This window comes from Trypanosoma conorhini (genome assembly GCF_003719485.1).
Source record: "Trypanosoma conorhini strain 025E chromosome Unknown Tco_14.4_contig_00057, whole genome shotgun sequence".
NCBI lineage: Eukaryota > Euglenozoa > Kinetoplastea > Trypanosomatida > Trypanosomatidae > Trypanosoma > Trypanosoma conorhini.
The window spans coordinates 1-24,364 of record NW_021704139.1 but is presented as its reverse complement, the minus strand read 5'-3'; the positions used below and the strand labels follow the sequence as shown (position 1 = coordinate 24,364).

At 60.4% G+C, this 24,364-nt stretch overlaps 10 protein-coding genes across 10 annotated transcripts, besides 14 other annotated features; all 10 read right to left on the bottom strand.

Annotated features, from left to right (window-relative positions):
- Window positions 1-343: 343 nt before the first annotated feature.
- Window positions 344-365: a microsatellite.
- Window positions 366-409: a microsatellite.
- Window positions 410-477: 68 nt separating this feature from the next.
- Window positions 478-511: a microsatellite.
- Window positions 512-536: 25 nt separating this feature from the next.
- Window positions 537-2,030, bottom strand: Tco025E_01657 (putative membrane receptor protein; the record flags this gene model as incomplete). The annotated part of the gene is made up of 1 exon (XM_029368594.1): window positions 537-2,030. The coding sequence occupies one exon, from the start codon at window positions 2,028-2,030 to the stop codon at window positions 537-539; it is 1,494 nt and encodes a 497-aa protein (XP_029231399.1).
- Window positions 2,031-2,246: 216 nt separating this feature from the next.
- Window positions 2,247-2,273: a microsatellite.
- Window positions 2,274-2,303: 30 nt separating this feature from the next.
- Window positions 2,304-2,342: a microsatellite.
- Window positions 2,343-2,395: 53 nt separating this feature from the next.
- Tco025E_01656 (formin like proteiny 2 (FH2) domain protein) lies at window positions 2,396-5,170 on the bottom strand (the record flags this gene model as incomplete). The annotated part of the gene is made up of 1 exon (XM_029368593.1): window positions 2,396-5,170. The coding sequence occupies one exon, from the start codon at window positions 5,168-5,170 to the stop codon at window positions 2,396-2,398; it is 2,775 nt and encodes a 924-aa protein (XP_029231398.1).
- Window positions 5,171-5,486: 316 nt separating this feature from the next.
- Tco025E_01655 (rhomboid-like protein) lies at window positions 5,487-6,416 on the bottom strand (the record flags this gene model as incomplete). The annotated part of the gene is made up of 1 exon (XM_029368592.1): window positions 5,487-6,416. The coding sequence occupies one exon, from the start codon at window positions 6,414-6,416 to the stop codon at window positions 5,487-5,489; it is 930 nt and encodes a 309-aa protein (XP_029231397.1).
- A 74-nt stretch (window positions 6,417-6,490) lies between these two features.
- Window positions 6,491-6,519: a microsatellite.
- Window positions 6,520-6,751: 232 nt separating this feature from the next.
- Tco025E_01654 (putative 3-ketoacyl-CoA thiolase) lies at window positions 6,752-7,966 on the bottom strand (the record flags this gene model as incomplete). Its single annotated transcript, XM_029368591.1, has 1 exon — window positions 6,752-7,966. The coding sequence occupies one exon, from the start codon at window positions 7,964-7,966 to the stop codon at window positions 6,752-6,754; it is 1,215 nt and encodes a 404-aa protein (XP_029231396.1).
- A 187-nt stretch (window positions 7,967-8,153) lies between these two features.
- Window positions 8,154-8,176: a microsatellite.
- A 277-nt stretch (window positions 8,177-8,453) lies between these two features.
- Window positions 8,454-8,486: a microsatellite.
- Window positions 8,487-8,550: 64 nt separating this feature from the next.
- On the bottom strand, window positions 8,551-10,137 carry Tco025E_01653 (tRNA-methyl transferase; the record flags this gene model as incomplete). Its single annotated transcript, XM_029368590.1, has 1 exon — window positions 8,551-10,137. One exon carries the CDS (start codon window positions 10,135-10,137, stop codon window positions 8,551-8,553), a length of 1,587 nt encoding a protein of 528 aa, XP_029231395.1.
- A 108-nt stretch (window positions 10,138-10,245) lies between these two features.
- Window positions 10,246-10,265: a microsatellite.
- Window positions 10,266-10,591: 326 nt separating this feature from the next.
- On the bottom strand, window positions 10,592-16,738 carry Tco025E_01652 (uncharacterized protein; the record flags this gene model as incomplete). Its single annotated transcript, XM_029368589.1, has 1 exon — window positions 10,592-16,738. The coding sequence occupies one exon, from the start codon at window positions 16,736-16,738 to the stop codon at window positions 10,592-10,594; it is 6,147 nt and encodes a 2,048-aa protein (XP_029231394.1).
- A 275-nt stretch (window positions 16,739-17,013) lies between these two features.
- On the bottom strand, window positions 17,014-18,216 carry Tco025E_01651 (Ca2+ binding protein, contains EF-hand motif (ISS); the record flags this gene model as incomplete). The annotated part of the gene is made up of 1 exon (XM_029368588.1): window positions 17,014-18,216. One exon carries the CDS (start codon window positions 18,214-18,216, stop codon window positions 17,014-17,016), a length of 1,203 nt encoding a protein of 400 aa, XP_029231393.1.
- Window positions 18,217-18,280: 64 nt separating this feature from the next.
- Window positions 18,281-18,314: a microsatellite.
- Window positions 18,315-18,500: 186 nt separating this feature from the next.
- Tco025E_01650 (pitrilysin-like metalloprotease) lies at window positions 18,501-21,566 on the bottom strand (the record flags this gene model as incomplete). The annotated part of the gene is made up of 1 exon (XM_029368587.1): window positions 18,501-21,566. One exon carries the CDS (start codon window positions 21,564-21,566, stop codon window positions 18,501-18,503), a length of 3,066 nt encoding a protein of 1,021 aa, XP_029231392.1.
- A 69-nt stretch (window positions 21,567-21,635) lies between these two features.
- Window positions 21,636-21,675: a microsatellite.
- Window positions 21,676-21,805: 130 nt separating this feature from the next.
- Window positions 21,806-21,824: a microsatellite.
- Window positions 21,825-22,118: 294 nt separating this feature from the next.
- Window positions 22,119-22,145: a microsatellite.
- Window positions 22,146-22,189: 44 nt separating this feature from the next.
- Window positions 22,190-22,234: a microsatellite.
- Window positions 22,235-22,362: 128 nt separating this feature from the next.
- On the bottom strand, window positions 22,363-22,806 carry Tco025E_01649 (golgi/lysosome glycoprotein; the record flags this gene model as incomplete). The annotated part of the gene is made up of 1 exon (XM_029368586.1): window positions 22,363-22,806. The coding sequence occupies one exon, from the start codon at window positions 22,804-22,806 to the stop codon at window positions 22,363-22,365; it is 444 nt and encodes a 147-aa protein (XP_029231391.1).
- Window positions 22,807-22,939: 133 nt separating this feature from the next.
- On the bottom strand, window positions 22,940-24,214 carry Tco025E_01648 (golgi/lysosome glycoprotein; the record flags this gene model as incomplete). The annotated part of the gene is made up of 1 exon (XM_029368585.1): window positions 22,940-24,214. The coding sequence occupies one exon, from the start codon at window positions 24,212-24,214 to the stop codon at window positions 22,940-22,942; it is 1,275 nt and encodes a 424-aa protein (XP_029231390.1).
- Between the last annotated feature and the right edge of the window lie 150 nt (window positions 24,215-24,364).

Sequence of the window (24,364 nt, the reverse complement as noted above, 5' to 3'; positions counted from 1 at the left end):
CTTCCAGCACTCCCACAGCGACCCGGCCTTGCCCGACCACGTTAGCTGGTCCAGACCAAAGAGACCAAGCGGCAAGGTAGCCTTAATCTCCAAAAGCTGCGTGGACATTGCTTGCGGGGGTGTAGCTCAATGGTAGTAAACACGGTAATACGTAAAACTCCTCCCCCCGGCGACCATGCGTTTTGCGCACAGCAAAGGCAAAGAAACAACAAACAAAGGCAACGAGGACGATTCAAACGAGGGCACCCCTCCGCCGCCAGCACCGGCAGCAGAGAAACAAGACGCAGGGGGACGCGGCGGGGCGGGCTGCGCAGCGGCGGCAGACGCCCACAGACAAACGCAAAGAGAGAAGGAGAGAGAGAGAGGGTGACAATCAAGAAAAAGAAAGACACACACAAGAAAAAAAAAGGCCTTTGCATCTTCACATGCGCCACACAGCAACGTGAGTTCCGACCTAAAACATGATTGCGGATGCAAACACACACACACACACACACACACACACACACACGTACGTTCAGGTGGACTTGCACTGACTACTTCTTCACCTTCCCGGCCTGGAGGTCGAACGGCTCGAGGGCCAGGAGAGCGCAGAGAAAGGACGTGAGCTGCAGCGTGGCAACAGAGCCGCCTTCACCGCCCTCAGGGCCACAATGCAGCGGCGCAAGCGACGGTGTGTCAAGCGGTGAGACCCCAAACAAGATGCCGGCGGCCTCACAGCCGCCTCGACGGGGTTCACTGTGTTGCAGCACGATGAGGGAGCGCACAACAAATCGTGCCGCAACACCGCGGAGGAACTCCGAGAGAAGAAGTTTCAGCAAAACAACAACCGTCAGCGACAACGCAAACATTAGCGGCGCGCGGAGCAGCATGAGCGAGGCAAAGGGGTAGACGCTCCAGAGAAGTAGCGCCGCATACGGCACAGGAATAAATCCGGTGCGCCTAACGTGCTTTGGAAAGAAACCGTCGCTCGCCGACAAGAGTGCCTTGACGTTGTCGACGTGCAGCAGCGGGTCATCCGTGCAGCGGATATGAATGTTGGCGCCGAGCCGCCAAAGCACCGTTTCCGCCGCCATGTCGAGTATCGTGAGCTGCGAGTAGCTGCGGTAGACGCTGAGGGAGATGCCGTTAAACTTCGCCACGAAGAGGTGCTTCGTGAAGTCGACGAACACCTCCGCCAGAAACACCAGGAGCATGTCGGCGATGTCCAGCACGTGAAACCGCTCATGCATGTGCTGCAGCACCATAACGAGAACAAAGAGCACAAACTTCAGACGCTCCACGGCGTCGGCCGCCGTCACCTGCAGCAGCGACTCCCGGTTGTGCTTCTTGTACGCCACCCCCTTCACCTCGCTGAGGTTGGTGCCCACCATCAGCGCGAGCAGCAGGTGACCCTCCGCGTTCACCGCGACGTTCAGCGTGACGACGGACAGCAGCAGCGTCACCGCGTGCACCGCGACACACACCACCGAAAGGACGGCGCTGCCGACGGGGAGCCACAGGGAGTGCGCCAGCACGACGCCCGGCCCCCGCCGCGGCGGTTCTTTTTTACCCCAATTTTGCACGCACATCGTCAGCACCTCAATCACCTCCTGCGAGAGCGCCGAGAGCAGCCGGTCCGCGACGTCGAGGATGTTGAAGACCATCACAAGCTTGATGAAGGAGGTGCGCCGAACCACGTGGTAGAGGTAGGCGTACAGCTGCGTCGTGTAGAGCGAGAGGGCGTAGTATGTGAGGATTCCAACGGTGATTAGCGCCAGCGCCACAACGTCGCGGCGCTCGAGGCGCGAGAAGGCCACAATGCACTTGAGGGGGAGGAGCAGCAGGGAGAGGAGGTTCTCCGCCATGCCGAGCATCGTAAGGGCGAAGTAAAACTCGATCTCCGCCAACATCTCCGGCATCCGCACAAAGTGGTCCAGGTACTCGTTGAACCTCGCGCCCTTCGGCTGTTGCGAGGCGCCCTCCGCGCCGTGCGCCGACCGCTCGCGCTCGGTTGGCCCGAATAGCCGGCAAAAAAACCACTCCCTCATCCGAGGCCCGCCCTCCTGCGAGGAGGAAGCGGAAACGATCCCACAGCGAGCGAGCGAAAAAAAAAAAAGGAGGGGGAGGGGCAGAAAGGCAGAAAGCGAAGAAGAGGAATGAAGTGGCGCACAAAGCGAGAGCACAGAGGGCGAGGCGGGCTGCAGGGGTCTGCCCGGCACACAGCGGCGTGCGCAGTACATATATTCCAGCCTGCCAGCCAGCGAAGGGGAGGAGGAGGAGGAGGAGGAGGAATCAAGCAAACGTAAACGAAAGTAAAAAAAAAACAATAAACAATAAACAATAAAAAAAACAACAAACAAAAAAATATATTTAGTATCAATACGATACGGCAACGTGCGTCACCCAGTTATCTTCAGAGTGCCAACTGCTCCTGCAGTTTTGCCACCACGTGGGCAAACTCTCCGTCCCCCAGCTTTTGCCCCTTCTTCGCACTGCGGCGCTCCTTCTTGACCATGTCCTGCACCGACCTGCGGAGGCGTTCAACGAACGGAACAAGCTGAGAAAAGATATCCTCCGGCCTCTTCTTCGCATCAACTATCCCAAAGTACCGTAGAAAGTTTATTCTTGTGCTATCAAGACGGCTGTAGTGCTGCTTTAGCTCTTGTAACTCCCCCGTCACCCGCATTGTGAACTCCACAGCAAAGGGAATAAACGGGTCCTCCGCATCCGTGCCCAGCTCAACCAGTTTCTTCTTCACAGAGGTGCAGTGGTTCTGGAACATCTGCACCGCCTTCTCCGCCTCCTGCATGGCCATCTCCACGTCTCCCCAACTGATTTGCATCACACTTGCGGTTAATACGGGTTTCATCTCATCAATAAGGTGCAGTGCCTCCGGGTGACGCAACTTCACGGTGCCAACAAGGTACGTAAAGAGTGACGACTTCCCCTTGTTGTCCTTCGTCAACTCCAGTTTATCTAGGAGGTTTAGATTCACTGCACCGGCATTGCCTCTGCGTGCATCTCCGTAATTCATCATATTACCAAAACTTAGCAGCAGACCAAGATAGTACGGCAGGTGCTTACTGCTCAGGACAGCCGCCATACTGTCCTGCAGGCGATGCATTGGTTTCAATACCGCCTGACGACTCTCTTCCCATTCCATTGAAAAGAGCCACGCAGAGACGCGGCGCTTAAACTCCGGCATGGTAGTCATCATTGCCATGTACTTTTCCTGCGGCTCATACTCCTCTTCGGGTTTCTTGTTGGCGTTTTTGAGAAACTCCGCGCGCACCTCATTCGTCGGGGCCTGCGCCAGCATGGCAGTCAGCATCTCACGCGAAAGCACACTCGCGTCCAAGTCAAGCAAGGCACGCTGCACGTTGGGAATACTTGGAAGCTTATGAAGCACAATGGAAAGGTTGCGATGCAACTCCTCCCGCAAGAGAAGAACCTTCTGGGGCTTTGGCGGGGCGACAGGTTTGGCCTCCACCTCCTTCTGCGAGAAGAGCTGCTCAAACTCTGTGTAGTCAAAGCTGGTGTCGTACAGCGTGCCTGCGTTGAGCAGAGACCACACGGACTCCACGTTGTCGGGAATGGCAATTTTTTCCCAGTGCAGCGGTTTCATTCGCTTTGTCGGCGCGGGACCCTTGAAGAAGACTCGCGACGGCGCCACGGATGCTGTTGGTGCGGCAGGTCCAGAAGCAGCGGGTCTTCCACCAGGCGCCTTCTTTGCCCCCAGGAGCGGCGGCGGCGGCGGCGGCGGTGGCGCCCCTTTTCTCCCGCCTGCGGGTGGAGGCGGCGGTGGCGGCGGCGGCGCACTTTTTTTCCCTTCTGCAGGTGGAGTTTGTGGCGGCGGCGGCGGCGGCTGCGGCGGTGGTGGTGGTGGTGGTGGTGGTGGTGGTGCCTTCCCGCCGTTGGGCGCAATGGGCCGCTGCGCCGCACTGTTTTCAGCCGTTTCGTCGCCGTCGTCGTCTTCGGGCGGCGGGGCGTCGCTCTCGTCACTCGGCGGCGGCAGCATGTCGTCCTCGTCGTCCTCGTCGGGGGGCGCGGGGGGTTCGTCGGCGTCGGCGTTCGGCCGGGCACTGAACATCCGCGACAGCGCAGGGCGGATGTCGCTGGCGGTGACAAACTTCTCCAACAACGCCGTGCGTGCGGCGCCGATGTCGCGCTGCGCGGCGGCGACGTCGATGGGCTCCATCCTGCCGGACGCCATACGCTCGAGGTGCAACCCGCCGCCTGCGCGGAAGCGGCGCGCCGGGTGGTAGTTGGCGGAGGTGTGCTGCGTGAGGAGGCTCATGGCACGCACCGTCTCCTGCGCGCGCTCGAGCTCCTGCTTCAGCAAGCGCACTTTTGCCTGCTGCTGCTGGAAGACGTACAGGGCGTCCATGGCGGCGTCGCACTTGCGCTTTGCCTCCTCGTACTGCCGTCGGTACTTGCCCGCCTCCTCCCAGCTGCGCGGGATGGTGTAGGCGGAGAGGCGCTGGAAGCTGGCCAGCTGCTTCGCCACGTCGACGTCCTCAATCGCGGTCAGGCGCTTCAGCAGCGACACGATGCCGCACTCCTTCCAGCGGAAAACGAGCTTCTTCGCCTTCAGCTCGGACGCCTCCTTCTTCTTCTTGAGAAGAATGTTCATAAAGAGCAGCGTCTTGTGCGTCGCAAGGAGGTCGTCGCCGCTCAAGAGTGGGACAAGCGGGGCGTAGGGAAGCACCCCCACACCGATGCGCTTCTTTGCCGCCTGGTTGATCATCTTGTGGCCGCCCTCCACCATGCCGCAAATCACAATGAGGGTCTCGAGCGTGGGCTTCGCAATGTTCAGCGGCACCAGCCCGCCGTCGGGGGGCGGCACCAGCAGGCCGTAAATGCGCTCCACGAGCTCAGGGGTTTCGGCTATTTGCTCCACCGCGTTCACGTACACGAGGAGGTTGCGCAGGACGCTCAGCATCGCCGCCTGCAGGTTGCCACTCGCCGTCTTAATCTGGTGCAGGAGGATGTTCAGCCCATCCTCCTCAAGGAACTGCTCGCCAAACTCGGCGCTCTGCACGAGGGTGTTAAGCTCCAGCACCAGCCTGCGCTTCCGCTGCCCCTGGTTGTCCTCGTACAGCAGTATGTCGATAGCGTCCCGCACGGAGGCGCCGCCGCCGGCGGGTCCCCCGACGGGAGAGAGAGGGGCGGCGCTCGTGGCGGCCATTGCACTGGCTACACGTCAACTTGCCGCACTGCAAGCCGTCAGAAGCGGGAACACACATACAGAAAAAGAAAAGGAAAAAAAAAAGAAGAGCTGGTCACGGCAAAACAACAAAACACCCATAGACGTAGGCGCATGCACGCACACGTACTTGCTCGCATTGGTGAAGGGGCACCGTTTCTCTCGCCACCCACCCGCGCGCGCACGGCATCCAACCACGTGCACCCCCCGCTCCCCGCAAGCGGACGAAAAGGAAGGATGACATGAACCCGGGTTTCGCACACCTTCGCCCCTTCCTGCGGCACCACGGCGGGGAGTCTCACACCGGGAGTTCAATCCGCTTCGAGAGTTCCGGGGCCGCCGAGGCGGTCTCCCGCAGCCGCGAGTTGAGCGCCGCCAGGGCGATGGAGCGGCGCCGTTCCGCGTCCTCCTCCGTGGAGCCCGGCAGCAGCGGAAGGTTGGCGGCGCCGCGCAGCACCGGGACCGACACCGCGGCCTCCATCTCGGCTGGCTTTTGGCCGGCCTCGCCGCCGCGCCGCCGGCTGACGCCGAGGCACGAGGACAGTCTTGCGGCGATGGGGTGAAGCAGCACGCCAAACGCCACCGGCGCCTCCACGCGGAACACTGACTGGAGCCTCCAGGAGACGCAGAGCGCCAGGAATGCGGGTACAAAGACGCTGCCTGGGAAGATTCGCCCACTATCTACATCCTCCTCAGTTACGCTGTGACGGCCACGAAACAGCAGGTCAACGGCCAGCGCAAGGGCGAGCAGCATCGTGGGCAGGTGCCGCCGCTGCAGCTGCGAGGGCAACACGCCTGGTAGGGCACTCGTCACCGGTGAGGCCGCAACCCAAGGGACGAGCAGTGCCGCAGCCGGAGACCACACGCCGCAGAAGCACTGCAGGAACCATGAAAACCCCACGAGTTGCATCAGTGCGCTCGAGACAAGCAGCAGGCCCGCGGTTCCAACTCCTGTCACCATAATCAGCTGTAGAAACGCGACGGTGCCCAGGGCGGCCTCCACCGCCGCACCAACACTGAGCATGTAGGCGACGCCAAGCGCGCAGAGGATAACATTGGACTCCACGAAGATGTAGCTGAAAATATTCCACGGGTAGCTGTGCACGGAGAAGGTGTACGCCGGAATGAGGCCAAAGACGCGCGGGACGCTCGTCGACCACTGGCTGAGCGCAGCGGTCACGCAGAGAGAGACGGCGATAGCCCTGCAGACGGCGCCACCAGCCGGCATGCTCACGCTCCTTACAGAAGCGGCGGAGATTCACAAAAGAGGAGGAAACAGGAAAGAGAAATAAAATTCGCGTTGAAAAAGAAAAGAAAAAGAAAAAGAAAAAACAAAGGAGGAACAAAAACAAGAGCAACAGCGACAACGAAAATGTCCATGTGTGTGCTTTTGCGGATTTGGGTCGGAGAGGCAAAGAGAACAATTGCGAACCCGCCTGGGAGGCAAAGGAGCACCCACTCAAACTACAACAAGAAAAACGACAAAAACCCAATAATCCCCACGTGGACGAACGGCCACCAAGTCAAAATACATTTTGCGTGCCTGCGTGCGCGTTAGCGCGCCTAATACGTTCCATTCCCCAGCACCGCGACGGAGGAGGCGGAGAAGATGCCCCCGTTTCCGTAAACAATGGCCCGCTTCGGGGGCGGCCAGATTTGACGGCTGCCGGCGGTGCAGGCCATTTGCGCGATGGCCTCAGTGACGTTGTACATCGCGGGAACCTCCCACGGGGCCCCAAAGCACTGCAGCCCCCCGTGCGTGTTGATGCGAAAAGTGGCGGCGCTGACGACGCCAGGGGTTTTCAGCATTTCATTGTACGCGGCCTCCACGAACTCCCCGCCCTGCCCAATCGGGCAGAGGCCCACCGCCTCAATCGCGCGTATCAGACAAATGGGAAAGCAGTCGTAGAGGCCAAAAAAATCAATGTCCTTCAGGCCCAACTGGGCGGTGCCAAGGGCCAGTTTGACTGCCCGCTCGCAGGAGAAGAGCTCCGGAGTGATGTCGTCGAGGGCGGGGGGAAAGAGCGGGCCGGAGGCCTCGCCGACGCTCACGACGACCGGCTTTGACCGGTCCAACTTGTGCCGTGCGAAGTAGCGGGCGTAGTGCAGCTCGCTGGAGAGGATGAGAGCCACGGCGCCGTCAGCACGCCGCGCACATTCCAGCAGGTTGGTGACGGGGGCAACCTGGCGGGAGCGCAGCACTTCATCCAGGGTGTAGGGCGCACGGCACATGGCGTCCGGGTGGCGCGCCGCCATGCAGCTCATCAACACCGGCACCATCGCGAGTTGCTCCCGCTTGAGGCCGTAGCGCCGCATGTACCACTGGGCGTACCGATCGTACCCACGCGGTATGCAGGGCTTCGCGAGGTCGCCGCCCGCCACACTCGCATTCGAGCGCTCAGCAAATGTGCTGCTGCAGAGGCTTAACACGGCGTCTGACGCAACGATGGCGACGTTGCGTGCCCAGCCATTTCTAATGAAGTTGGTGGCCGTGCCCAGCGCCGTGATGGGGCCGGCGCCGCCCGTGTCAATGGTGCGCAGAATCAGCTCCTTGTTCGCCCGCACAAGCCCGGAGACGGTGGCGAGGTGGTGAGCCTGCATAAACTGGGGAGAGGCCAGCGACGGGATCGCCACGAGGCCGTCCAGCTCACGCATCTCCAGGTTGGCGTCGGCGAGCGCCGCGCGGAGGGCCTCAACGGCGAGCGCAGAGGTGGATTTCCCGAGCCGTCCGACGGGGGTGCGGCCGACGCCAACGATGCGGACGACCTGCAACGACATGGAGAGGCGGTCTGCAAATATATATATATATAAGAATGAATAAGACACGCAAGAAACGCCTTTCCACTGAGCCTTTCCGCAGCCCACACAGAGAAGCAGGGAAAGGGCGAGGGGAGAAAGCAGTGAGCGCAGGGGACGAGCAGACAAGAGAGACGCCACGCGCGCTGACGAACGCACGGCGGCAGCACCCCTCCCCCCCCCCCCCCCCCCAGCGCGGTTTTACTTGCAGTTCACTTCGTTGGCCCGCCGCGCCCGGCGGGGGGAAGCGGGGGCGTGGGCGAATGTTTTTTTGTTTTCAGTCCTTGCAGAGAAGCAAACAGAAGCCTCCACGAGGATGGCACAGAACGAGGCAACAGCGTTTCCCTCAGGGGCCCAGCGTCGGAACAGCAGCAACAGCCGTCGGAGAGCATTCGCCTTCGCAGCAACAACAAAAAAAAACAAACACACACAATGGCCTCCGTCCCCACTACCCCTTTTAGTTGCCGCTGGCCGCCGCGACCGGCGGCGGCGGCGGCGGCGGAAGAGAAGGGGGCGTGCATGAAAGTCCTCCCTGGGGAGCTCCCGTCAACCCGCAGCCGCGTGAGCTACGCGATCCAGCCGCTTGCCGCAACAAACCACCCCGCCGCATCCTCCGCGCCCTCCTTTGCGAGCGAAATGTACGACACCAGCGCCTGGCCAGCGGTCAGGGCGCGCACAGGCTCCTCAAAGCGGACCGTTGCGCGGGCCACGCGAACGCGGTCCTCCGACTCCTCCGCATCGCCCCACGCAAAACAAAGTTCCGCCGGGCGCAAAGGCTCCTGGTGCCGTGCGCAGCAGCGACACCGCAGCCGCACCTCACCAGCTGCTTGCTGGGCAAGCCACCGTGGGTGCAGCGGCAGCGCGACGTCGCGAAGCTGCGCCACCGTCGCGTAGAGCAGCGGATGGTCCCAGCGGTCCACCAGCCACACCGTGCGCAACTGCCGCGCGTACCCCCAATCATCGTGGCAGCTGCTTTCGTCATTTGCGGCTCCACTGGGGGAAAATAGATCCTTTCGCTGCACATAGTACCGCGCCAGTTTCCCGCCCTCGCCGCTTCCCCGGACCAGCTGTCCCAGCGTCAGGCTGTACGCGGGAAGCAGCGGCCCGCCCCCCTCTCCCCGCAGCGCCAACTCCGATGCCTCCACGACGGCGCCGGTTTCGGCATTCATGAATGTCGTCCGTCTGCCGGCGGCCGTGAGTCGCTGCAGGGCGGCGCTGTCTGGGGCGATGTATTCCCCCAGGAAGGAGCGGAATCCACTGACGCAGCTGCCGGCACGCCTGCCATCGTCTTTTCCAATTTTTTTGTAGTGCTCACCCACGAAACACAGCCCTGTGCTCGTCTTTTTTGCGCTCACCCGCTTCATGCCAAAGTGGTCTGCCACTGCCCGCACCTCCGCCTTCCGCGCAAAGACATGCCCCAATGGGAAGATTGCCCTCAGCGCCTGTTTTGTTGAAAGGCGTGAGAGAAACACCGTCTGGTCATTGAGGTCATTTCCCGCAGAGAACGGCCTGGCGATCACCCGCGCCTCTGCGGCTGCCCCACTGCTGCCACACAAGCGGGGAGCGGCGACGGTGCGGGCGTAGTGGCCCGTTGCAAGATAATCCGCCCTTCCTGCGGCGAGTAGGGCGTCAAGGAGTGCCTGAAACTTCACTTCCTCGTTGCACAAGACATCCACATTGAGCGTCTCCCCACGCGCGTAGGCGTGCAGCATGGGCTGGAAGCACCTCTCCACGTAACAGGCGCTATAGTTGTGCAGCGGCAACATCTCCCCCTGACGAAGAAGGCCTAACAGGCGAGCAACATCCGTCGCGTCGTGGTAGTCCTGCTGCGCCGCCTCACACCAGCGTCGGCCAGCGCCGTCGCCTTCTGAAGCGTCCTCCCAGTTTCTCATAAAGAGCGGGAAGTAGCGGACTGCCGCTGCAGGGTTGTGAGCAGTCCCTGCTGTTGCGGCGGCACAGGCGACAACCTCAGACCACGGCCGCCGCTGCTCGAGCGCCCCAACCACCTCGCGCAGCGCCAGGGGACGCCTCGTCCTCCACAGCGCCTCCACATCAGCCCAACGCGGCACGCACCGGCGCAGGAACAGCGCCGCAACCGCACTGTCGACACCGCCCGAGAGGGCGACTGCCACCCGCACGGATGCGATGGACATTTGCGATTGCTCCTTGCGTCTGCTTACGCCTTCCCACGCAGTCACAGCAGAACGTCTGTTGCACGCCGCAGCAGACGATCAGCATCTCGCAGACGACAAGAAGAAAAGGCAGCAGCAGCAGAAGCAGCCGACATCGTTGACCGCACACCAGAAAGGGACAAGGGGCAAAAACCGGGTAATAGACATCCGGTGAGAGCGAGCAGCTGCAGTCAAGCTTCAGAGAACACTCAGGGCACACGCACACACGCACAATGAAAAGACACGCCACCACCGTCCCTTTTTTGATTTCCATGACTGAGGGCATAAAAGGAGGTGGGGGGAGAAGGAAAAAGGAAAAGGAAAAAAAGGAACGAACAGTGGAGACGGGTCAAGTAGCTATATGTAAACTTCCTTTTCGTTTTCTCTTCCTTCCTCACTTATCCATTAATTATGATTTAACGGCCACTTTGCTGCCTCACCCTTCTTCTCTGCATATATTTTTATGTGGGGGCTCTTGCAAAGTCTCGGACGGAAGCGGCTCCGCTAGTTTTTCCTTGTCATGCTCATATACCGAAATATACCACACCAAGTAGTCGCGGACCGCCACGATGACTGCCCCAGCCGTGATCGCCAAGAGCCGCACGAGGCCTTGAAACACCTCGGGACTCCCCGCGACTGCCTGCAGCTGATCGCGCTGCGTGCTCGTCAGCACAGACGTCGTGGCATTGGTCTGTTGCAGGATGGTCTTCACCCAGTGTGCCACCACGGAGGAGAGCTCCTGGTACATCCCCACGTTGCAGCTGCGTATGTGCTGCTGCTCCTGCGGGCTAAGACGCTGCATCGCCGCCGTTTCTGCGGCGCCCTCCACCATCTTTTGCGCCTCGCGAACGCTGAGGGCGGAGGTCTGCACCGTCGCCGTGATGCGCAGAACCTCCCCGAAGACGTCGCGGAGTTCTGGGACGTCAATGCAGAGCGCGAGCGCAAGAAAGGCGTTCAGTCCTCCCCGGATGGCGGCATGGGGAAGCAGGGCGTTGCTTTTGGAGATGGACGGTGCATCGCGCCCTTTTTGGGTTGCCCGCATCACAAACTGCTCCATCTCCGCCACGTTGTTCACGCGCCAGAGGACGGCGAAGAAAACACCCACGGCCTCCTGCACCAACTCCTTCAGCAGCCTGTGGTCCGCAGGCGGGGGCGTCCACACCCCCGACCCAGGCTGCTGCTTCTCCAGCGTTTCTGCGTCACCTTCTTGCTGCTGCTGCTGCTGCTGCGGAGAGTGCCGTGTCGGGGTGCCGTTCTCCGGCCCCAAGGCGGCGGGAGGGAGAGCGGCCAGGACCTTTGGCAGCGGCGAGAGCAGCTGCGCCATCAGTGCGCAGTACTCCACCAGCTGCTCATCCGTCGCCACCTCCCCCAGTGGGGAGAACCAGCTGCTGCGCATCAATTGGGTGAGTTCCTCGGGCTCCACGCGGGCGTCCACCCGCTCCGTGACACCAAGCGTCGCAATTTGTCGGCTCCCTGTCACCTCATACGCTTCTGCGGTCCACAGTGCCTGAACGGCCGCCGCGGCCGCCCGCATGTACGCCGCAAGAGCGGCCGACTTCTCCTCCTGCACCCACTGGCGCCCGGCGTGGTCGGCGTCGTCAGGGACTATGAACCGCGCTGGAATACGCAGCGCAAACAGAAGCAGACTGACACACTCAGCGACGAGGCGGCTGCTGCCGTTGCAGGACTCCCTCCCATCGACGCTTTGGCGCGTGGCACAGAGCGTGGCGGCGTGCATGAGGAAGTGCACGGCGGTGGTACGAATCTGGAAGGAGGAGCGCGGCGAGACTACTAGGGGAACCAGGCAGTGCTTCAGCACGATTTCCGCCAGGGCATCCACGTGCCCGAGTGGCGCCTCCGAGAGCATCTCCTGCGACATGAAGTTTAGCGCAAGGGAAAGGGTGGCACGGAAGGCGGTGGGCGAACACCTGCGCATGGCGATGGCCGTATCGAGGTCAAAGAGGGTGTGGCTCACGCAAATTGGGTCCATCATGGACGGCGTGTACTCCGGCGTCGCGTGGCCCAAGGCGGCCTCCAGCACGGCGTCGGAAAGGTGCACGGCGAGGTGCAGCAGCTGGGAGGGCTCCAGCTGCACCACCAGCGCACGCAGGGCAGTGATCACGTCTATTCGCGTCTGTTGCGCATGGCAGCAGAGAAGCAGACTCATGCGCTCCAGCGAGTGGAGGACGAGCACGTCCGGCCTCCGCTGCAAGCTTTCCACAAGGCGCTGCAGAAGAAGTGCGCTGGGCTCCGCGAGAGAATCAAACTCCGCCACGTGAGCTGCAGCAGCGCAGGGCGGCAGCTCTAGTTCCGAAGCAGTCGCCCCATCCCGATTCAGCGCGGTGGTGCAAATGGTAGAAAACTGTGCCAAACACGACTGCGCGCTGTCAACGTCGCTGCACATGCCTCCGACGTACGACACGTTCAGCAGAAGCATGAGCAGAATATTGCGGACACTCTCCCGCAGCTGGAGGTCGCCCCTCGTGCCTCCAGTTCCACAGCCGAGAACGACAAGCTTGCGAAGAATGTGCACGGCGAGGCTACACGTCTCTGTTCCCACACTGTCCTTGTCAGACAGGGCGCGCGCGACGGGCTGCAGCAACCGCAGCCATATCCGTGCCATGAGGTAAAGCGTGTGGGCGGGAAACCCCATCGATCTCCCCCTGGCTGAGCCCACCTTGTGCAGCGTGCGAGCGATGAGCTCCTTCACACCCTGCAACACGTGCATGCGCACCTCCGCCGAGGCCCCGCACCGTTCATAGCAGCTCTCAAAAAAGGAAAAACAGTTGGTGACTTCAGAGTGCAAGCCAACCCTCTCCGACCGCGCCTCACAGATGCATGAGCTCCAGACGGTGTTGAGAACATCAACGACAAACTCAACCACAAGGCGCATGTACTCGTCGCCCTTTCCACGCCGCGCCTCCACGACATCGACGAGCGTAGGAGCCACGATGCCGCTAAAGTCACGCACATTGATGAAGTTCGTCACGACCTCCCCTGGCTCCTGTTCGTGCGAGATGAGCGAGTACCCGAGGAAGCGCCGCAGCACGTAAAATGCAGCGGAGAGCGTCTTATCATCGGCGCTAGTGTCCTGCAGAACTGTGGGGGCGCCCTGCAGCACCTCTTGCACAGCCCTGGTAAAGGCAACAGGCGCAACTGAAGATGTCCCCGCGCGGCCACCCTCGCAGGATTCACGCGTGAACTCTTCCACGCGGCCAAACACCGTTTCCGCCTCAACAACCAGCGTCTGCTGCCGGTTTCGTATATCCATCAACAACTCCACCACGGGCACCCAACACGTCGCGGAGAAAGAGACGCTATGGGGCGAGGCTGCGACTTCAAGGACACTCCTGCGGCACACATCACGCATAGGCCCATATGAAGCCATGCGCAGCAGCGCCAGCTGCGACACGCCACACTCCGTCTGCAGGCCAAAGGCGGCAGCCACGAGGAAACTGCTCCGGAGGCCCATCACGCAGAGCATCAAGGCCTCCTCTGGCACTTTGGCTCCATGCACAGCAACGCCAAAGACGGCGCAGAGTGAGGGCCATGCGCTGAGAAACAAATCTTGCGCGACGCAGCACCAACACGTCGATGTCGTCTCCTCCAAGTTGGTGTCGCTACTACTGTGGCGGTAGACCAACTCACGGGTCTCGCTGAGAAGGCGCTGCCGCACGACGCCAAACGCCAATTCGCGGCGCTCTTCAAGAGAAAAAAAGATGGAGTCCATTTTACCCGGAAACGGCACCGCTGCGTACCGCACCCCGCTACTCATTCCTGCCGACCAGAACCCCTTCATGCTGGAGAGCGAGTGCAGGTGCACCTCATGAAAGATGTTCTTTATGAAATGCTCCGGAAAATCCTTCCCCTCGTTGCACCCCCGCAGTTGGGCGTAGAAGCTGGAATCTGTCATTTTCGCGGACGCGACGTGCGGATTGTGCAGGTTTGTGTTTAGCATAATTACAGCAACGCCCGCAATAAAGCACGCGTTTTCGGATTCAAACGGAAATGTCTCGGCATCCACACCCTCAACTGAGTTCAGCTTAAAGTACGCGCTGCAGAAAAACTCAAGCAGCCGTTCAATGCGCTGTCCCTCCTTCGGCAGCTGCAGCAGGTTGAATAGCTTCCGCATTGCCCCCACGAGGCTTCTACCGGCAACCGGCAAGGACTCCATAAAGACCCGACACACCTGCAACGGAAGCACCGCCGGGGATGAGAGAAACTCCGCAACCGACTCCGGATTTAGCGAGGGCGTCTCCATCAGAAATTGCGCTATGCGATGTACTTTTTCGTCCGTCGCGGCGGAGGCCGGTGGTGGGATGTGCTGATGCGCCCAATTCTTCTCAGCCATGTTCTTGTACCCGACTGGGTGCATTTCGTCATCGGCGACGTCGAACAACTTTTTTATCCCCTTCACGGGAGAGCTGTTGAAGACGTCAACCGCCCGCTGCTCCTCCAGCTTCTTGTCGCGGTTTGGCAGTCTCGCGTAGACCCTGCCGCCCGCGGCACCACCGTCCTGCGGGATGTGCGTCGAGAGCAGTTCCACCGCCAGCGAAAGCCCTTGGAGGGCGATAAATGGAAGGCTCTTCCGCGGCGCGGCTGGTTCCTGGCCGCCGCTTCTCGTGTCCTTTTCGTCGGTGAAGTCCTCTGGGGCGGCGCAGCGCACCGCCTTCGAAAGCGTCGCAAAGGCCTGCTGTACAACATTCAGTTGGTGCCAGCGGACGTTCAGGTCAAAGCGCTGGTAAAGGCGCAGCAGCAGCGATGGCCGCCCGGCGTCGCCCGCGGGGGCGAAGAAGGTGCTGATGACGTGTCGAAGGAGCAGCCGACGCATCCCGTGCGGGGTGCTGTCCGACTCCAGCAGCCCAAAGACCCCGCTTGTGTACACAAACCCCACCTCCGAGCCAAGGCACTCGGGGCACCCCGCCGTGATCCGCTGCAGCGTCTCGAGGCCGGCCTCCAACACCGCCGGCTCCAGCGCCACGAGGCAATTCAGGATGCCTTCCGCTATGCGCTTCCTCCAGGCAGAGCACCCAAGCACGTGCCGAAACTCCTCCATGTCTGCGTCCATCAAACCCTTCACAGTGTCGTTCAGGACCCGCACGGCCACAAGTTGCCCTTCATTCTGGTCCCCGCAATGCTCCGCGACGCACGCAGTGAACTCGGGCGAAAATGCCACGGGAAACACCGCGTCCACGACGCAGCAGGCTGCGTGGTAAGAAAGTGGGTGCGTGATTTCCGCACCGTCACAGTCCGGAAACGGCTCCGACCGCAGGAGGCCGGTGTAAAGGGAGCGTTCCGGGGCGACCTCCGGCACCCGTTCCCTCCCAGCGTTGTCCCCCGATGACGGCTGCCGCCTCCGTTGCTTCAACAACGACGTAGGTGTCACCCACTGCGCCAAAGCAAAGACGTTTGTGCACACGTCGCTCTTGAGGCCCCGTTCCTCCGGCGAGGACACGGCCTCCTTCACCGCGGCAACCGACAACAGGTATCGCACACTGGGACGGACAAGACTCATGAGGTGCTCGATGCTGGCGAGCAAAGAGGGCCCCAGGCGAAGCCATAGTTCATGTGCCCGCCGCTGAGCTCCTTGCTGAATCTTTGCCGCGTCCAGAGGCGGCGCATCGGGGTCCCTGTCATCGGCCCCCAGCGCGCGCAGATGACGCAGCTCCCCGCGCAGGGACCGATACACGAAGAGGGTAACACACTGACGGAGCTGCTTTAGAACATCCACGCAAACCTGCGCCGCAAACCGCATCGAAAGGGCGTCCGTGGGAGCCGTCAACAGCTCAAGGCACTTCATCACCGCGTTGGTAGCAATCCGAATGTCACGCGAAAGATGTATAAAAAATGACGCAGATGGAAGTCCGTTATCCTCCCCGTTTGACTTTGGAGTCAATTCCACTGCCTCCTGCGTTTCGCCATAGACTTGACGCAGGACCTGTTGAAGGGCACAAGTAATGATAGAAAAGCAGCGAACCATGACGAGACGTGCTGCGTTACGTCCTATGCTGCGCAGCTTCACGATTTCCTGCAGACCGCTAGAGAAGAGCATGCCAAGAAACTCCGCGAAATCCTCTAGGTTTCGCGACTCAAAATCGCTGGACAACGCAAACGCGCTGCTTCCCGAGCCGCGAAGCACCATGTTGCTCCCGCTGCTCCCCATGTCCACCGTGAAGGAGGAGAGCGCATCCCCACGAGGCGATCGAGTGGTCGCAACTGCCGTGCCCGACGTCGACGCGGAAGCCGCCCGCGGCAGAGTGACCGGGCTTCTGCCGCTGCTACTGTTTCTGCTCCCGCCGTCGATCACCCCGTCCACGTCCAGCGAGTTTGACGGAGGCGGGTCTTGTTCGTGCGATGGTGCGGCGGAGGCGTCGAGGGCGGGGCTGCAAATGGAAGGGCGCGGCGCCCCCACCTCGCCCACCTCACGCACCCACGCCTCCAGGCCCAGCTGCAGGTCCTGCTGCCTGCCCTTCTGGTTCCCCTTCACAATGTTTTTGGCCTGCGTGAGCAGCGACCGCAGCTGCACCAAAAACGCGGCGCGGTTTTCCAGATCCGCCGCCAGCTTCGGCGAGACACGCTGCATGACCAAAGTTCCTCGCGCCTTTTTTGAAGGAATGCAAAGCAAAGAGAATAACAATCAAACAAAAAAAAACGGGACTGAAACGAGAGGCAAAATGAGACTCCGTGAATGTTTGTGGGATGAGTTATCCACCGCCTGGCGCCGATCCTGGCAAAGGCGCAGAAAGAGAAGACAGGCGGCAAGCGCACGAGCGAGGGAGAGGGAAAGAGAGCCACAAAGAGCCACAGAGAGACACAGACAAGGCAATAAGACATGCAACAGTGAGGGAGGGGGCGCAACTACTGGGAAAACACTTCGCCAGCGCACTCCAGAAAGCGCGCGGGGAGGTGCTTCTTCTCGCGGGGGTCACTGCGGTGGCCGTGGTGGTAGCCGAGCTTCTGCCTCATCACGGACATAAACTCCTCGAACTCCAGCACTCCATCCGCATTGCGGTCAAAGAGGGCCATGACAAGGTCCAACTCCACATCGGCGAAGGGGGTCAACCCCGCGGCCTTTACTGCACGGTTGAAGTCGCTTTTCCTCAGCGGGAGTCCGGAGGAAGCGAACAGCTCCACTGCCTCTGCTATCCTGTCGGCGTGCTGCATGATGCGATGAAACCCGATCCACAGTTCAAGCGTGATGGTCTCGCCGCTGCCCCGCAGCTTTCGTATGTTGTCCACAATGTGGAACGGAGGGTGACTCCCAATCATGTGGCTTGCGATGAGTTTGCCGAATTGCTCGGCTGTGATGCGATCGTTGTGGTCCGTGTCGAACTGACGGAACTCGGCGGTCCACACCTCCACGTTGATGGCATCGAGTGTCGCCGCAACCTCCTTAAAGGAGCAGCGGCGGTGCCCATCCTCGCCGAAGAGGCGGCGCACAATACTGTTCCTTCGGCCGCGCGTCAACAGCTGCGCCTCCTTCCCGCCGCAGCCCAACCCCCGCAACACCCCCGCAAACTCGTCCAGGCTCAAACTCCCCACGCGGTCCTCGTCCAGCACGGAGAAGAGCACCTGTATGTCTTCCGTTTTGGCCGTTAGCAGCACCATGAGGAAGGAGAACTCACTCAGGCTGAGGTACGCGTTGCCGTCGGCGTCCAGCTCGGTAAAGAGCTTCGCCAGGCTCTGCACCACGGCCGGGTCCGGGGGGTCGTTGTCGCTTGACGCCAGCAGGGCACGCACAAAGTCCTCCACCGTCATGTACTTTGCGCCGCCCTCCCGCTTGCGGTGACTCGCGTAGTGCTTGAAGCGGGTGGCGGTGTCGCGCAGGTAGTACGGGACGAGGTAGTCGGGCGTGTCGAGCGGGTGGCAGAGCGCCACGGAGGCGGCCGCGGCGGCAGCAGCAAACCACGCAGCGGAGAAGGTCAAAATGGACCTCGTCGCCGCGAGGCCGCACCGCCGCCACCGCCACCGCCACCGCCACTGCCCACCGCCGCCACCGTAACGCCGCGGGCACCGTAGCGGGTTGAGGAACCGCAACGCCCAAGAACGCGGGGAGGTCATGTGGCGCCGCGCCGCGCGGGATTCCTGACGCCAAACGCAACAGCAGCACCGCGAAAGAGAAGCAAAGAACAACAACAAAAACGACAAAAGAAAAAAAAAAGCAGGATATTGATGCATAAATGCATAGAAACGCACTCTTCCGGCCCAGCGCATCAACAGTCCGCCCACCCTCAACTTCACGACGACGAACATGTGCGGAACTCAGTCAATACAAGTTACTTCCGCTCATCCGTTACTTTCCCTTCTCCTTCCTCCTTTTCCCTTTTCCCCTCTCTTCGCTGCAACTACTGCTCCTGAACGGGCTCCTCTGGGCACAGCACACTAACGACCGCCGACGCATCTCCGCTGACATCAAAGAATTGCGCCGCATTTATGACGTCTTTGGGCTCAACGCTCAACAAAGCGTCACGCATCGCCTGCTTCTGCGTCGGATGGACGTCGTGTAGGAAGTACGATTCACCGTAGCTGTCGGCAGCATACGGGGCATCAATGCTGGCAAATATGCGGAGCTTCGCCTCATCAACCCTCGCCTGCGTAACGTTGCTTGCGCTTCCAAGCCAACCCGCAACCTCCTGGAAGACACAGACGGTTTGCTCCGGCGCCGGATCGCGGTAGCTGGACATGGTGATGCCACCCACCTCCCCTTTAAGGGTGGCGTCCGCGCTTGAGCCGTAGGCCCCACCCTCCTCGCGAATACGGCGGTGCAGGTACTCATTCCCGAGCAATTGACACGCCACCCGTAACGGCGCCTGCTGCGGATGGTTCCAGTCCAACTCGTTTGCGATGGCAAAGCCAACGTAGGAGGTGTCGATGGGAAGCATCTTGCGGATCTGCGGGACCCCAGTGGGTCGCCCCAGCGCTGGAAGGGAGAGACGCGTTGAGACCGGCGCACCCGCAGACACTGGGTGGAAATTCCGCAGGAAGGCTGCCAACATCGCCTCCACCTCACTCCGGTGCTCCTCTTCACATGTTGCCCAAAGTGTACCGTGGCACATGTTTGACGCCAAAGATTGGGCAAAGGCCTCATGAGAGCTTAAAATGTTTACAATGACGTTACGCACCGCCGCCTCATCGCCATTTTGAATACTCTCAAGCAAGAGAGAGGCATGCGTCGACTGCGTGAGACCGGACCATTTCTCCTTCACAGCCCCACAGCGTGTCAAGCGTGAGACTGCCAGGGTTGTGGCAACGCGATTACCGTAGTGCTGCAGACGGCGAATAACGCTAGAGCAGCGTGCTTTGGTCAGAGACAAGACGCGACCACGCACGGCGTCATCCTCAGAGGAGGTGGCTGATTCGAGGAGTATCAGTTTGAGGAGCTCCAAGGCCTCCTGCAGCTTCTCCTTCGTGGTGTAGAAGCCAAAGTTGGTACCAAGGACATACTCAGACTTCTGTCGATAGGATTGGTTAAGTGCCGGGGAAAAGGCAAAACCGCCGCACACAAGTTCTGTGGCAATGGAGAGTTCCTTGAAGGAATATCCGCCCGCCCCCAGGTTCCCAAGCAGGGAGTGCCACAGGGGAAGGTCCACCAGGCCGTCAGCGGCGCCGCCGCCCTGGATTGCCGAGACCAACGACGAGCCAAAAGGCACGAGACCATGCACATACACCAATCCGTTTGTCGGATTTGAGATGGTATAAAGCGAGGCGTGGACACCGGACTTTGCCTGCTGCGGGGTGGGCTCCAGAAAGGATTGACGTGGGATATCTCTCACAGTGAGACTAGGGAGAAGGTCACCGTTTTGTGGGGCACGAACCCGCTCAAGCCAACTTGCTGTTTCCGCCTCAATCTCCCCCTTGCGAGCTTCCGTGACACCCTCGTTTAGCTTCTCCTCCATGCCATTGAGTGTGTCACGGAGGGAGTCCAGGAACTCCTTCTTCGCCGAGACCGACACGAGTGCCGAGTGGGGATTGTGAAGGAGATTCTTGGAGATGCGTGGGAGAAGCGGCGCCACTTGTTTCTCCGCCAGCCGCCGCAGGTGTGGCAGCCAATCAATGAAGTCAAGAGGGTTGTTCGCGGCACGACACAGACCCATCGAGCAAAGGCCTGTGCAAAGACTCACGCCATAGTCGGCCGCGCGGTGTCGCTGCTGCAGCTCCTCTTGAAAAATAACGGACTGCACTCGACGCTGGTCAAAGCCCTCCTTCTCCACTTTTTGCAGGGTCGAAACAACAGCGTTTAATACCTCCTCCTCTGCGTTCGGTCGGGCCTCATCCACGCCCTCCACACCGTAAGAAACAAACGGTGAGGAGAGATAAAATGAGTAGCCTCGCATCGGTGCGTAGCTACTGCCAATCTGCGACTCCACAAGCGCCTGATAGAGCGGGGAGCTGGGGCCACTGGAGAGCAACGAGTCCAGCACACTCAAATCCACCATGTCCTCCAGTTGGTTATCCTCCTGCTGTACCCCAAAGGAAACGGAAATGCGCTTCTGACGCTGGGGGTTTCCCATGGGGTTTAACGGACCCTGCAAGGAAACCCGTTGCATCTGGCGGAAGCGGCGCTCCGGAACCAGGGTGGGGACCGTAACGACCTCGCCTTTCGAGAAGGACGAGAAGTAGCCGTCGAGGATCGCCATCCAAGGTTCTGGGTGCTGCGCGCCGTAGGTGAAGGTGACGCTGTTGCTCGGGTGGTAGTGTCTCCTGTGAAAGGCCACAAGTTCCTCGTGGGTGAGCTTCAGCACCTCCGGTGGGTACCCGCCGGAGATGTGCTCGTAGTGGGTCCCTGGAAGCATAAGCCGCATGAGTGCATGTGCGTAGTGCTGCGACGGCTCCGAGACCACTCCCCGCATCTCGTTAAACACAACCCCGTTGTGCACCAGCCGCCGCTCCGCCCCAAGTTCCACGCGGTGACCCTCCTGCTTAAAGTCCTCCGCACGCAGGAGCGGGTGCAGGACGGCGTCAAGGTAAACGTTCAGCAGGTTGCAGAAGTCCTGCTGGTTGGTCGTGGCAAACGGATAGAGGGTGTAGTCGGCACCCGTCATGGCATTCATAAATGTGCTCAACGAGCGGCGCATCATCATGAAAAAGGGATCCCGCACCGGATACTTTTTACTGCCGCATAGCACTGTGTGCTCCAACACGTGTGACGTCCCCTTGTCGTTCTCGGCTGGAGTGCGAAACCCAATGCAAAAGGTGCAGTTCCTATCATCCGTGTCGATATGATAATACACCGCCCCAGTCTTCTCGTGCCGCCATTCGTAGGCAACCAGATTGAGTTCGTCAATACGACGCGTGTCCTTGTGTGTGAAGCCGTGCGTATTTGCCTGGCTGAGCAACGGCCTTTTTGCGCCCGCCACAGGCGCAGCCGCGGCCGTCGCCGCACAACACCGTAGGATGCTGCGGCGAAGCATTCGTCTTCCCCCTCACTATTTTTATTTGCCTGGCTGCTCCTTCGCGCGATGCAAGATCTACCACGGCGAGAGGGGGGAGGAGAGGGGGAGCGGAAAGGAACGGAGGAGACGCGCCGGGGAGTATTTAGCGCTGCCACGCGCATCGGCAGCAAAAGACCTCACAACAGACCTCAACGCAGCGGGGTGCGGCGGCAACGACGGCCAGCGGCGTCGCAGAGGCGGGAAGGAACTGAAAGGAAAACAACAACAGCAACAACACACGCGACAATGAGACTTTTTCTCCTTTGAAACAAACAAAAATAATAACAGATTTCACTCCTGCACTTTACGCTCCTCCTGCGCCCCCGCACACACGTAGCTTGCTTGATTGACAGGCAGACAGTTCCTTTACTTCCTTCCCACTCCCCCACACTGTCATGTTTTGCTTGGATTTTTTTTCCTTGTTTTTCGTCCCTTTTTTTTTTCTCGTTTCTCCCTGAGAGTTGGTGTATCTCCCTCGCTTGCACTTACCCCCGCCGCTGCGGAGATCACGCGCGACGTCCGCAGCGTTAGGTGTGTGTGTGTGTGTGTGTGTGTGTGCGTGCGGGGGGCAGTCTACTGGCATCCCACTCGCTTCGTCTCTCATAAACAAGTAAATATATAAATATATATAAATACATAAATATATATACTTGTGTAATGCGTATGCGTGCACGCGTTAAATGGCCACCACTTTGCCTGTCTGCTCCATTTTTTTCTTTCCTTTTTCCCCCTCCTCCTCCCTGCTCTCTCCGCCTGCTCCATCGCCGTGCCGGACTCACTCCTCCACCTCAATAACGGCGTCCTTCACGACCCGTCGGCGTGGGGGGCCCAAGCCGTCGGGGCCATCTGCGGCGTACATGTCCTCCACGTCCGCGTCGTCGGCGCCGAACTGAATGAAGTACTGACGGTTTTCACGGTACTTCAGCACGCCGTAGACTGCCATGGCCACCACCACTACCACCGTCAGACACGTAATCAGCACCGCCAGAAGGTGACCGCCGTACGTCTTCACGACCGTCACGTCGTCGCCAAACGCAAAGAGGTGGCGGCTTCCCTCCACAGATGCGATGCCAGGACCCACCAGCAGCGCCAATTGCTGCTTCCCCAGGGAGAGGATGTAGTTCTGCCTCTCCACCGTGTCGCAGGAGGCCGCCTCTCCAAGGTCCTCGCAAAGGATCGAGAGATACATCACTTGATGCCCATCCGAGTCATGCGTCATGTGCGTCACGGCAAGCGCCGCACGTGGAATGCAAAACCGCTGGCTGAGTGTTTTGAGGAAGTCCTTTGGCAATTTGGTGCTGTTGAAGGTAAATTTTAAGCTCTTGTAGGAGACCCAAGGCGATTCTGGGCTTTCACTTGCCATGGGACATTCCGCTTTCGTCACAGGGGTCTGTGGGGCGCGGGACGCGTTTGGGGTCAGTCGCGCCAGGGGTGGGGGCGGCGGCTGCGTCCGGGCCCACGTCGGTGATACTCGGCACCTCCGTCCAGACGCCGTTGCGGCGCTTGTAGCACACCTTGAAGGCGCCAGCCTCCCGCAGCACCCACGTCCAGAGCGTGTAGGTGGTGCCGGGACCGTAGCTGTCGCCAGGGCCGAGGTTCGTGGCCTCCGACACGCCGCCGGCGGCCTTCGCCGTTGCACATTCCTCACTGTCACTGACGAACTTTGCCCTGTCCCCGCCGGGGCGAGTGTCGAGGTCATATCCGTGGAACTTGACTGTCGTCTTCGCCCCAACGAACACACGCCCTTCCTCGTCCTGACCGCTAACCACCTGGTAGTAGGCGGGGTTACCGTCGAACACGCGAATGACCGCGAGCTCGGCGCCCGTCTGGGTTCCATTGCCGTAGTAGCAGACTCGATAGGTCTCAGGGGTGTCAAAGTAGTAGTCACGCAGCCCCAGCGTCGCGGGGTCGCCAAGGTGAGGCATAGGCGGCAGAGACGGCGGCAGACGCATAATGTGCCCACCAGCACCGCCGGTTGCGCACTCCTTGGACAAGTCGACGAGCTTCACAACGTCTGACTGCGCTGCCCGCATGTCTGTGCCCTGCGGATAGCGCAGGAAAACGCTCGTCGTCGCACTGCGTTTGACGTACACCGTCCGAGGGACCACCGAAACTGCCACCGGCAAACTTTCCTGCTGCGTCGGCTCCGTCTTCTCCGTGTAGCTCATGATCGCACGGATGCGCAGCGAGCAACGGCGGTTCACGGCGTTGTTCATAAAAACTAGGGAGAGCCTACTCGGCCCCGGCAAACGAATGACGACATCGCCGAGGGACCCCCCTGCAAGGTCCTTCACATCAAAATCCGTCAAATTGACTTTACCACTGGCCTTATCCTCTGTTGCTGCCCGGATGACGAGGCGATGCAGGTACTCCGTCTGATGGGCCACGCCGCACGGATCCTTTGCACCCTTTTTCATGCCACCCATGAGGCTGCTCACCTCGTAAGCAAGACACGTCAGTTTCAAGGCCCGTGTCTTTTGCGACAATGCAAAGATGGTCGTCTCCCCACCCGCATCCGCGGACCCTTGCAGTTCGCCCCCCTGGCACGACGGGTACAAGTTCACCCCCTGAGCAACGGGGCAGCACAGGGAAAGGAGGAAAAGCGTGAGGAGCGGAGCCAAGTTCATGATTGCTTTCCTGCTGTTGCCCCCCTCTTTTTTTTTTTGTTCACTTCTGCTTCCTCTTTCCTTCTTTGCTGTTGTTGTTGCTTTATTGCCTTCGTTCGCACAAAAAACAACAACAAAAACAAAACCGTTGATGCTGGTGGGCCACCCCGC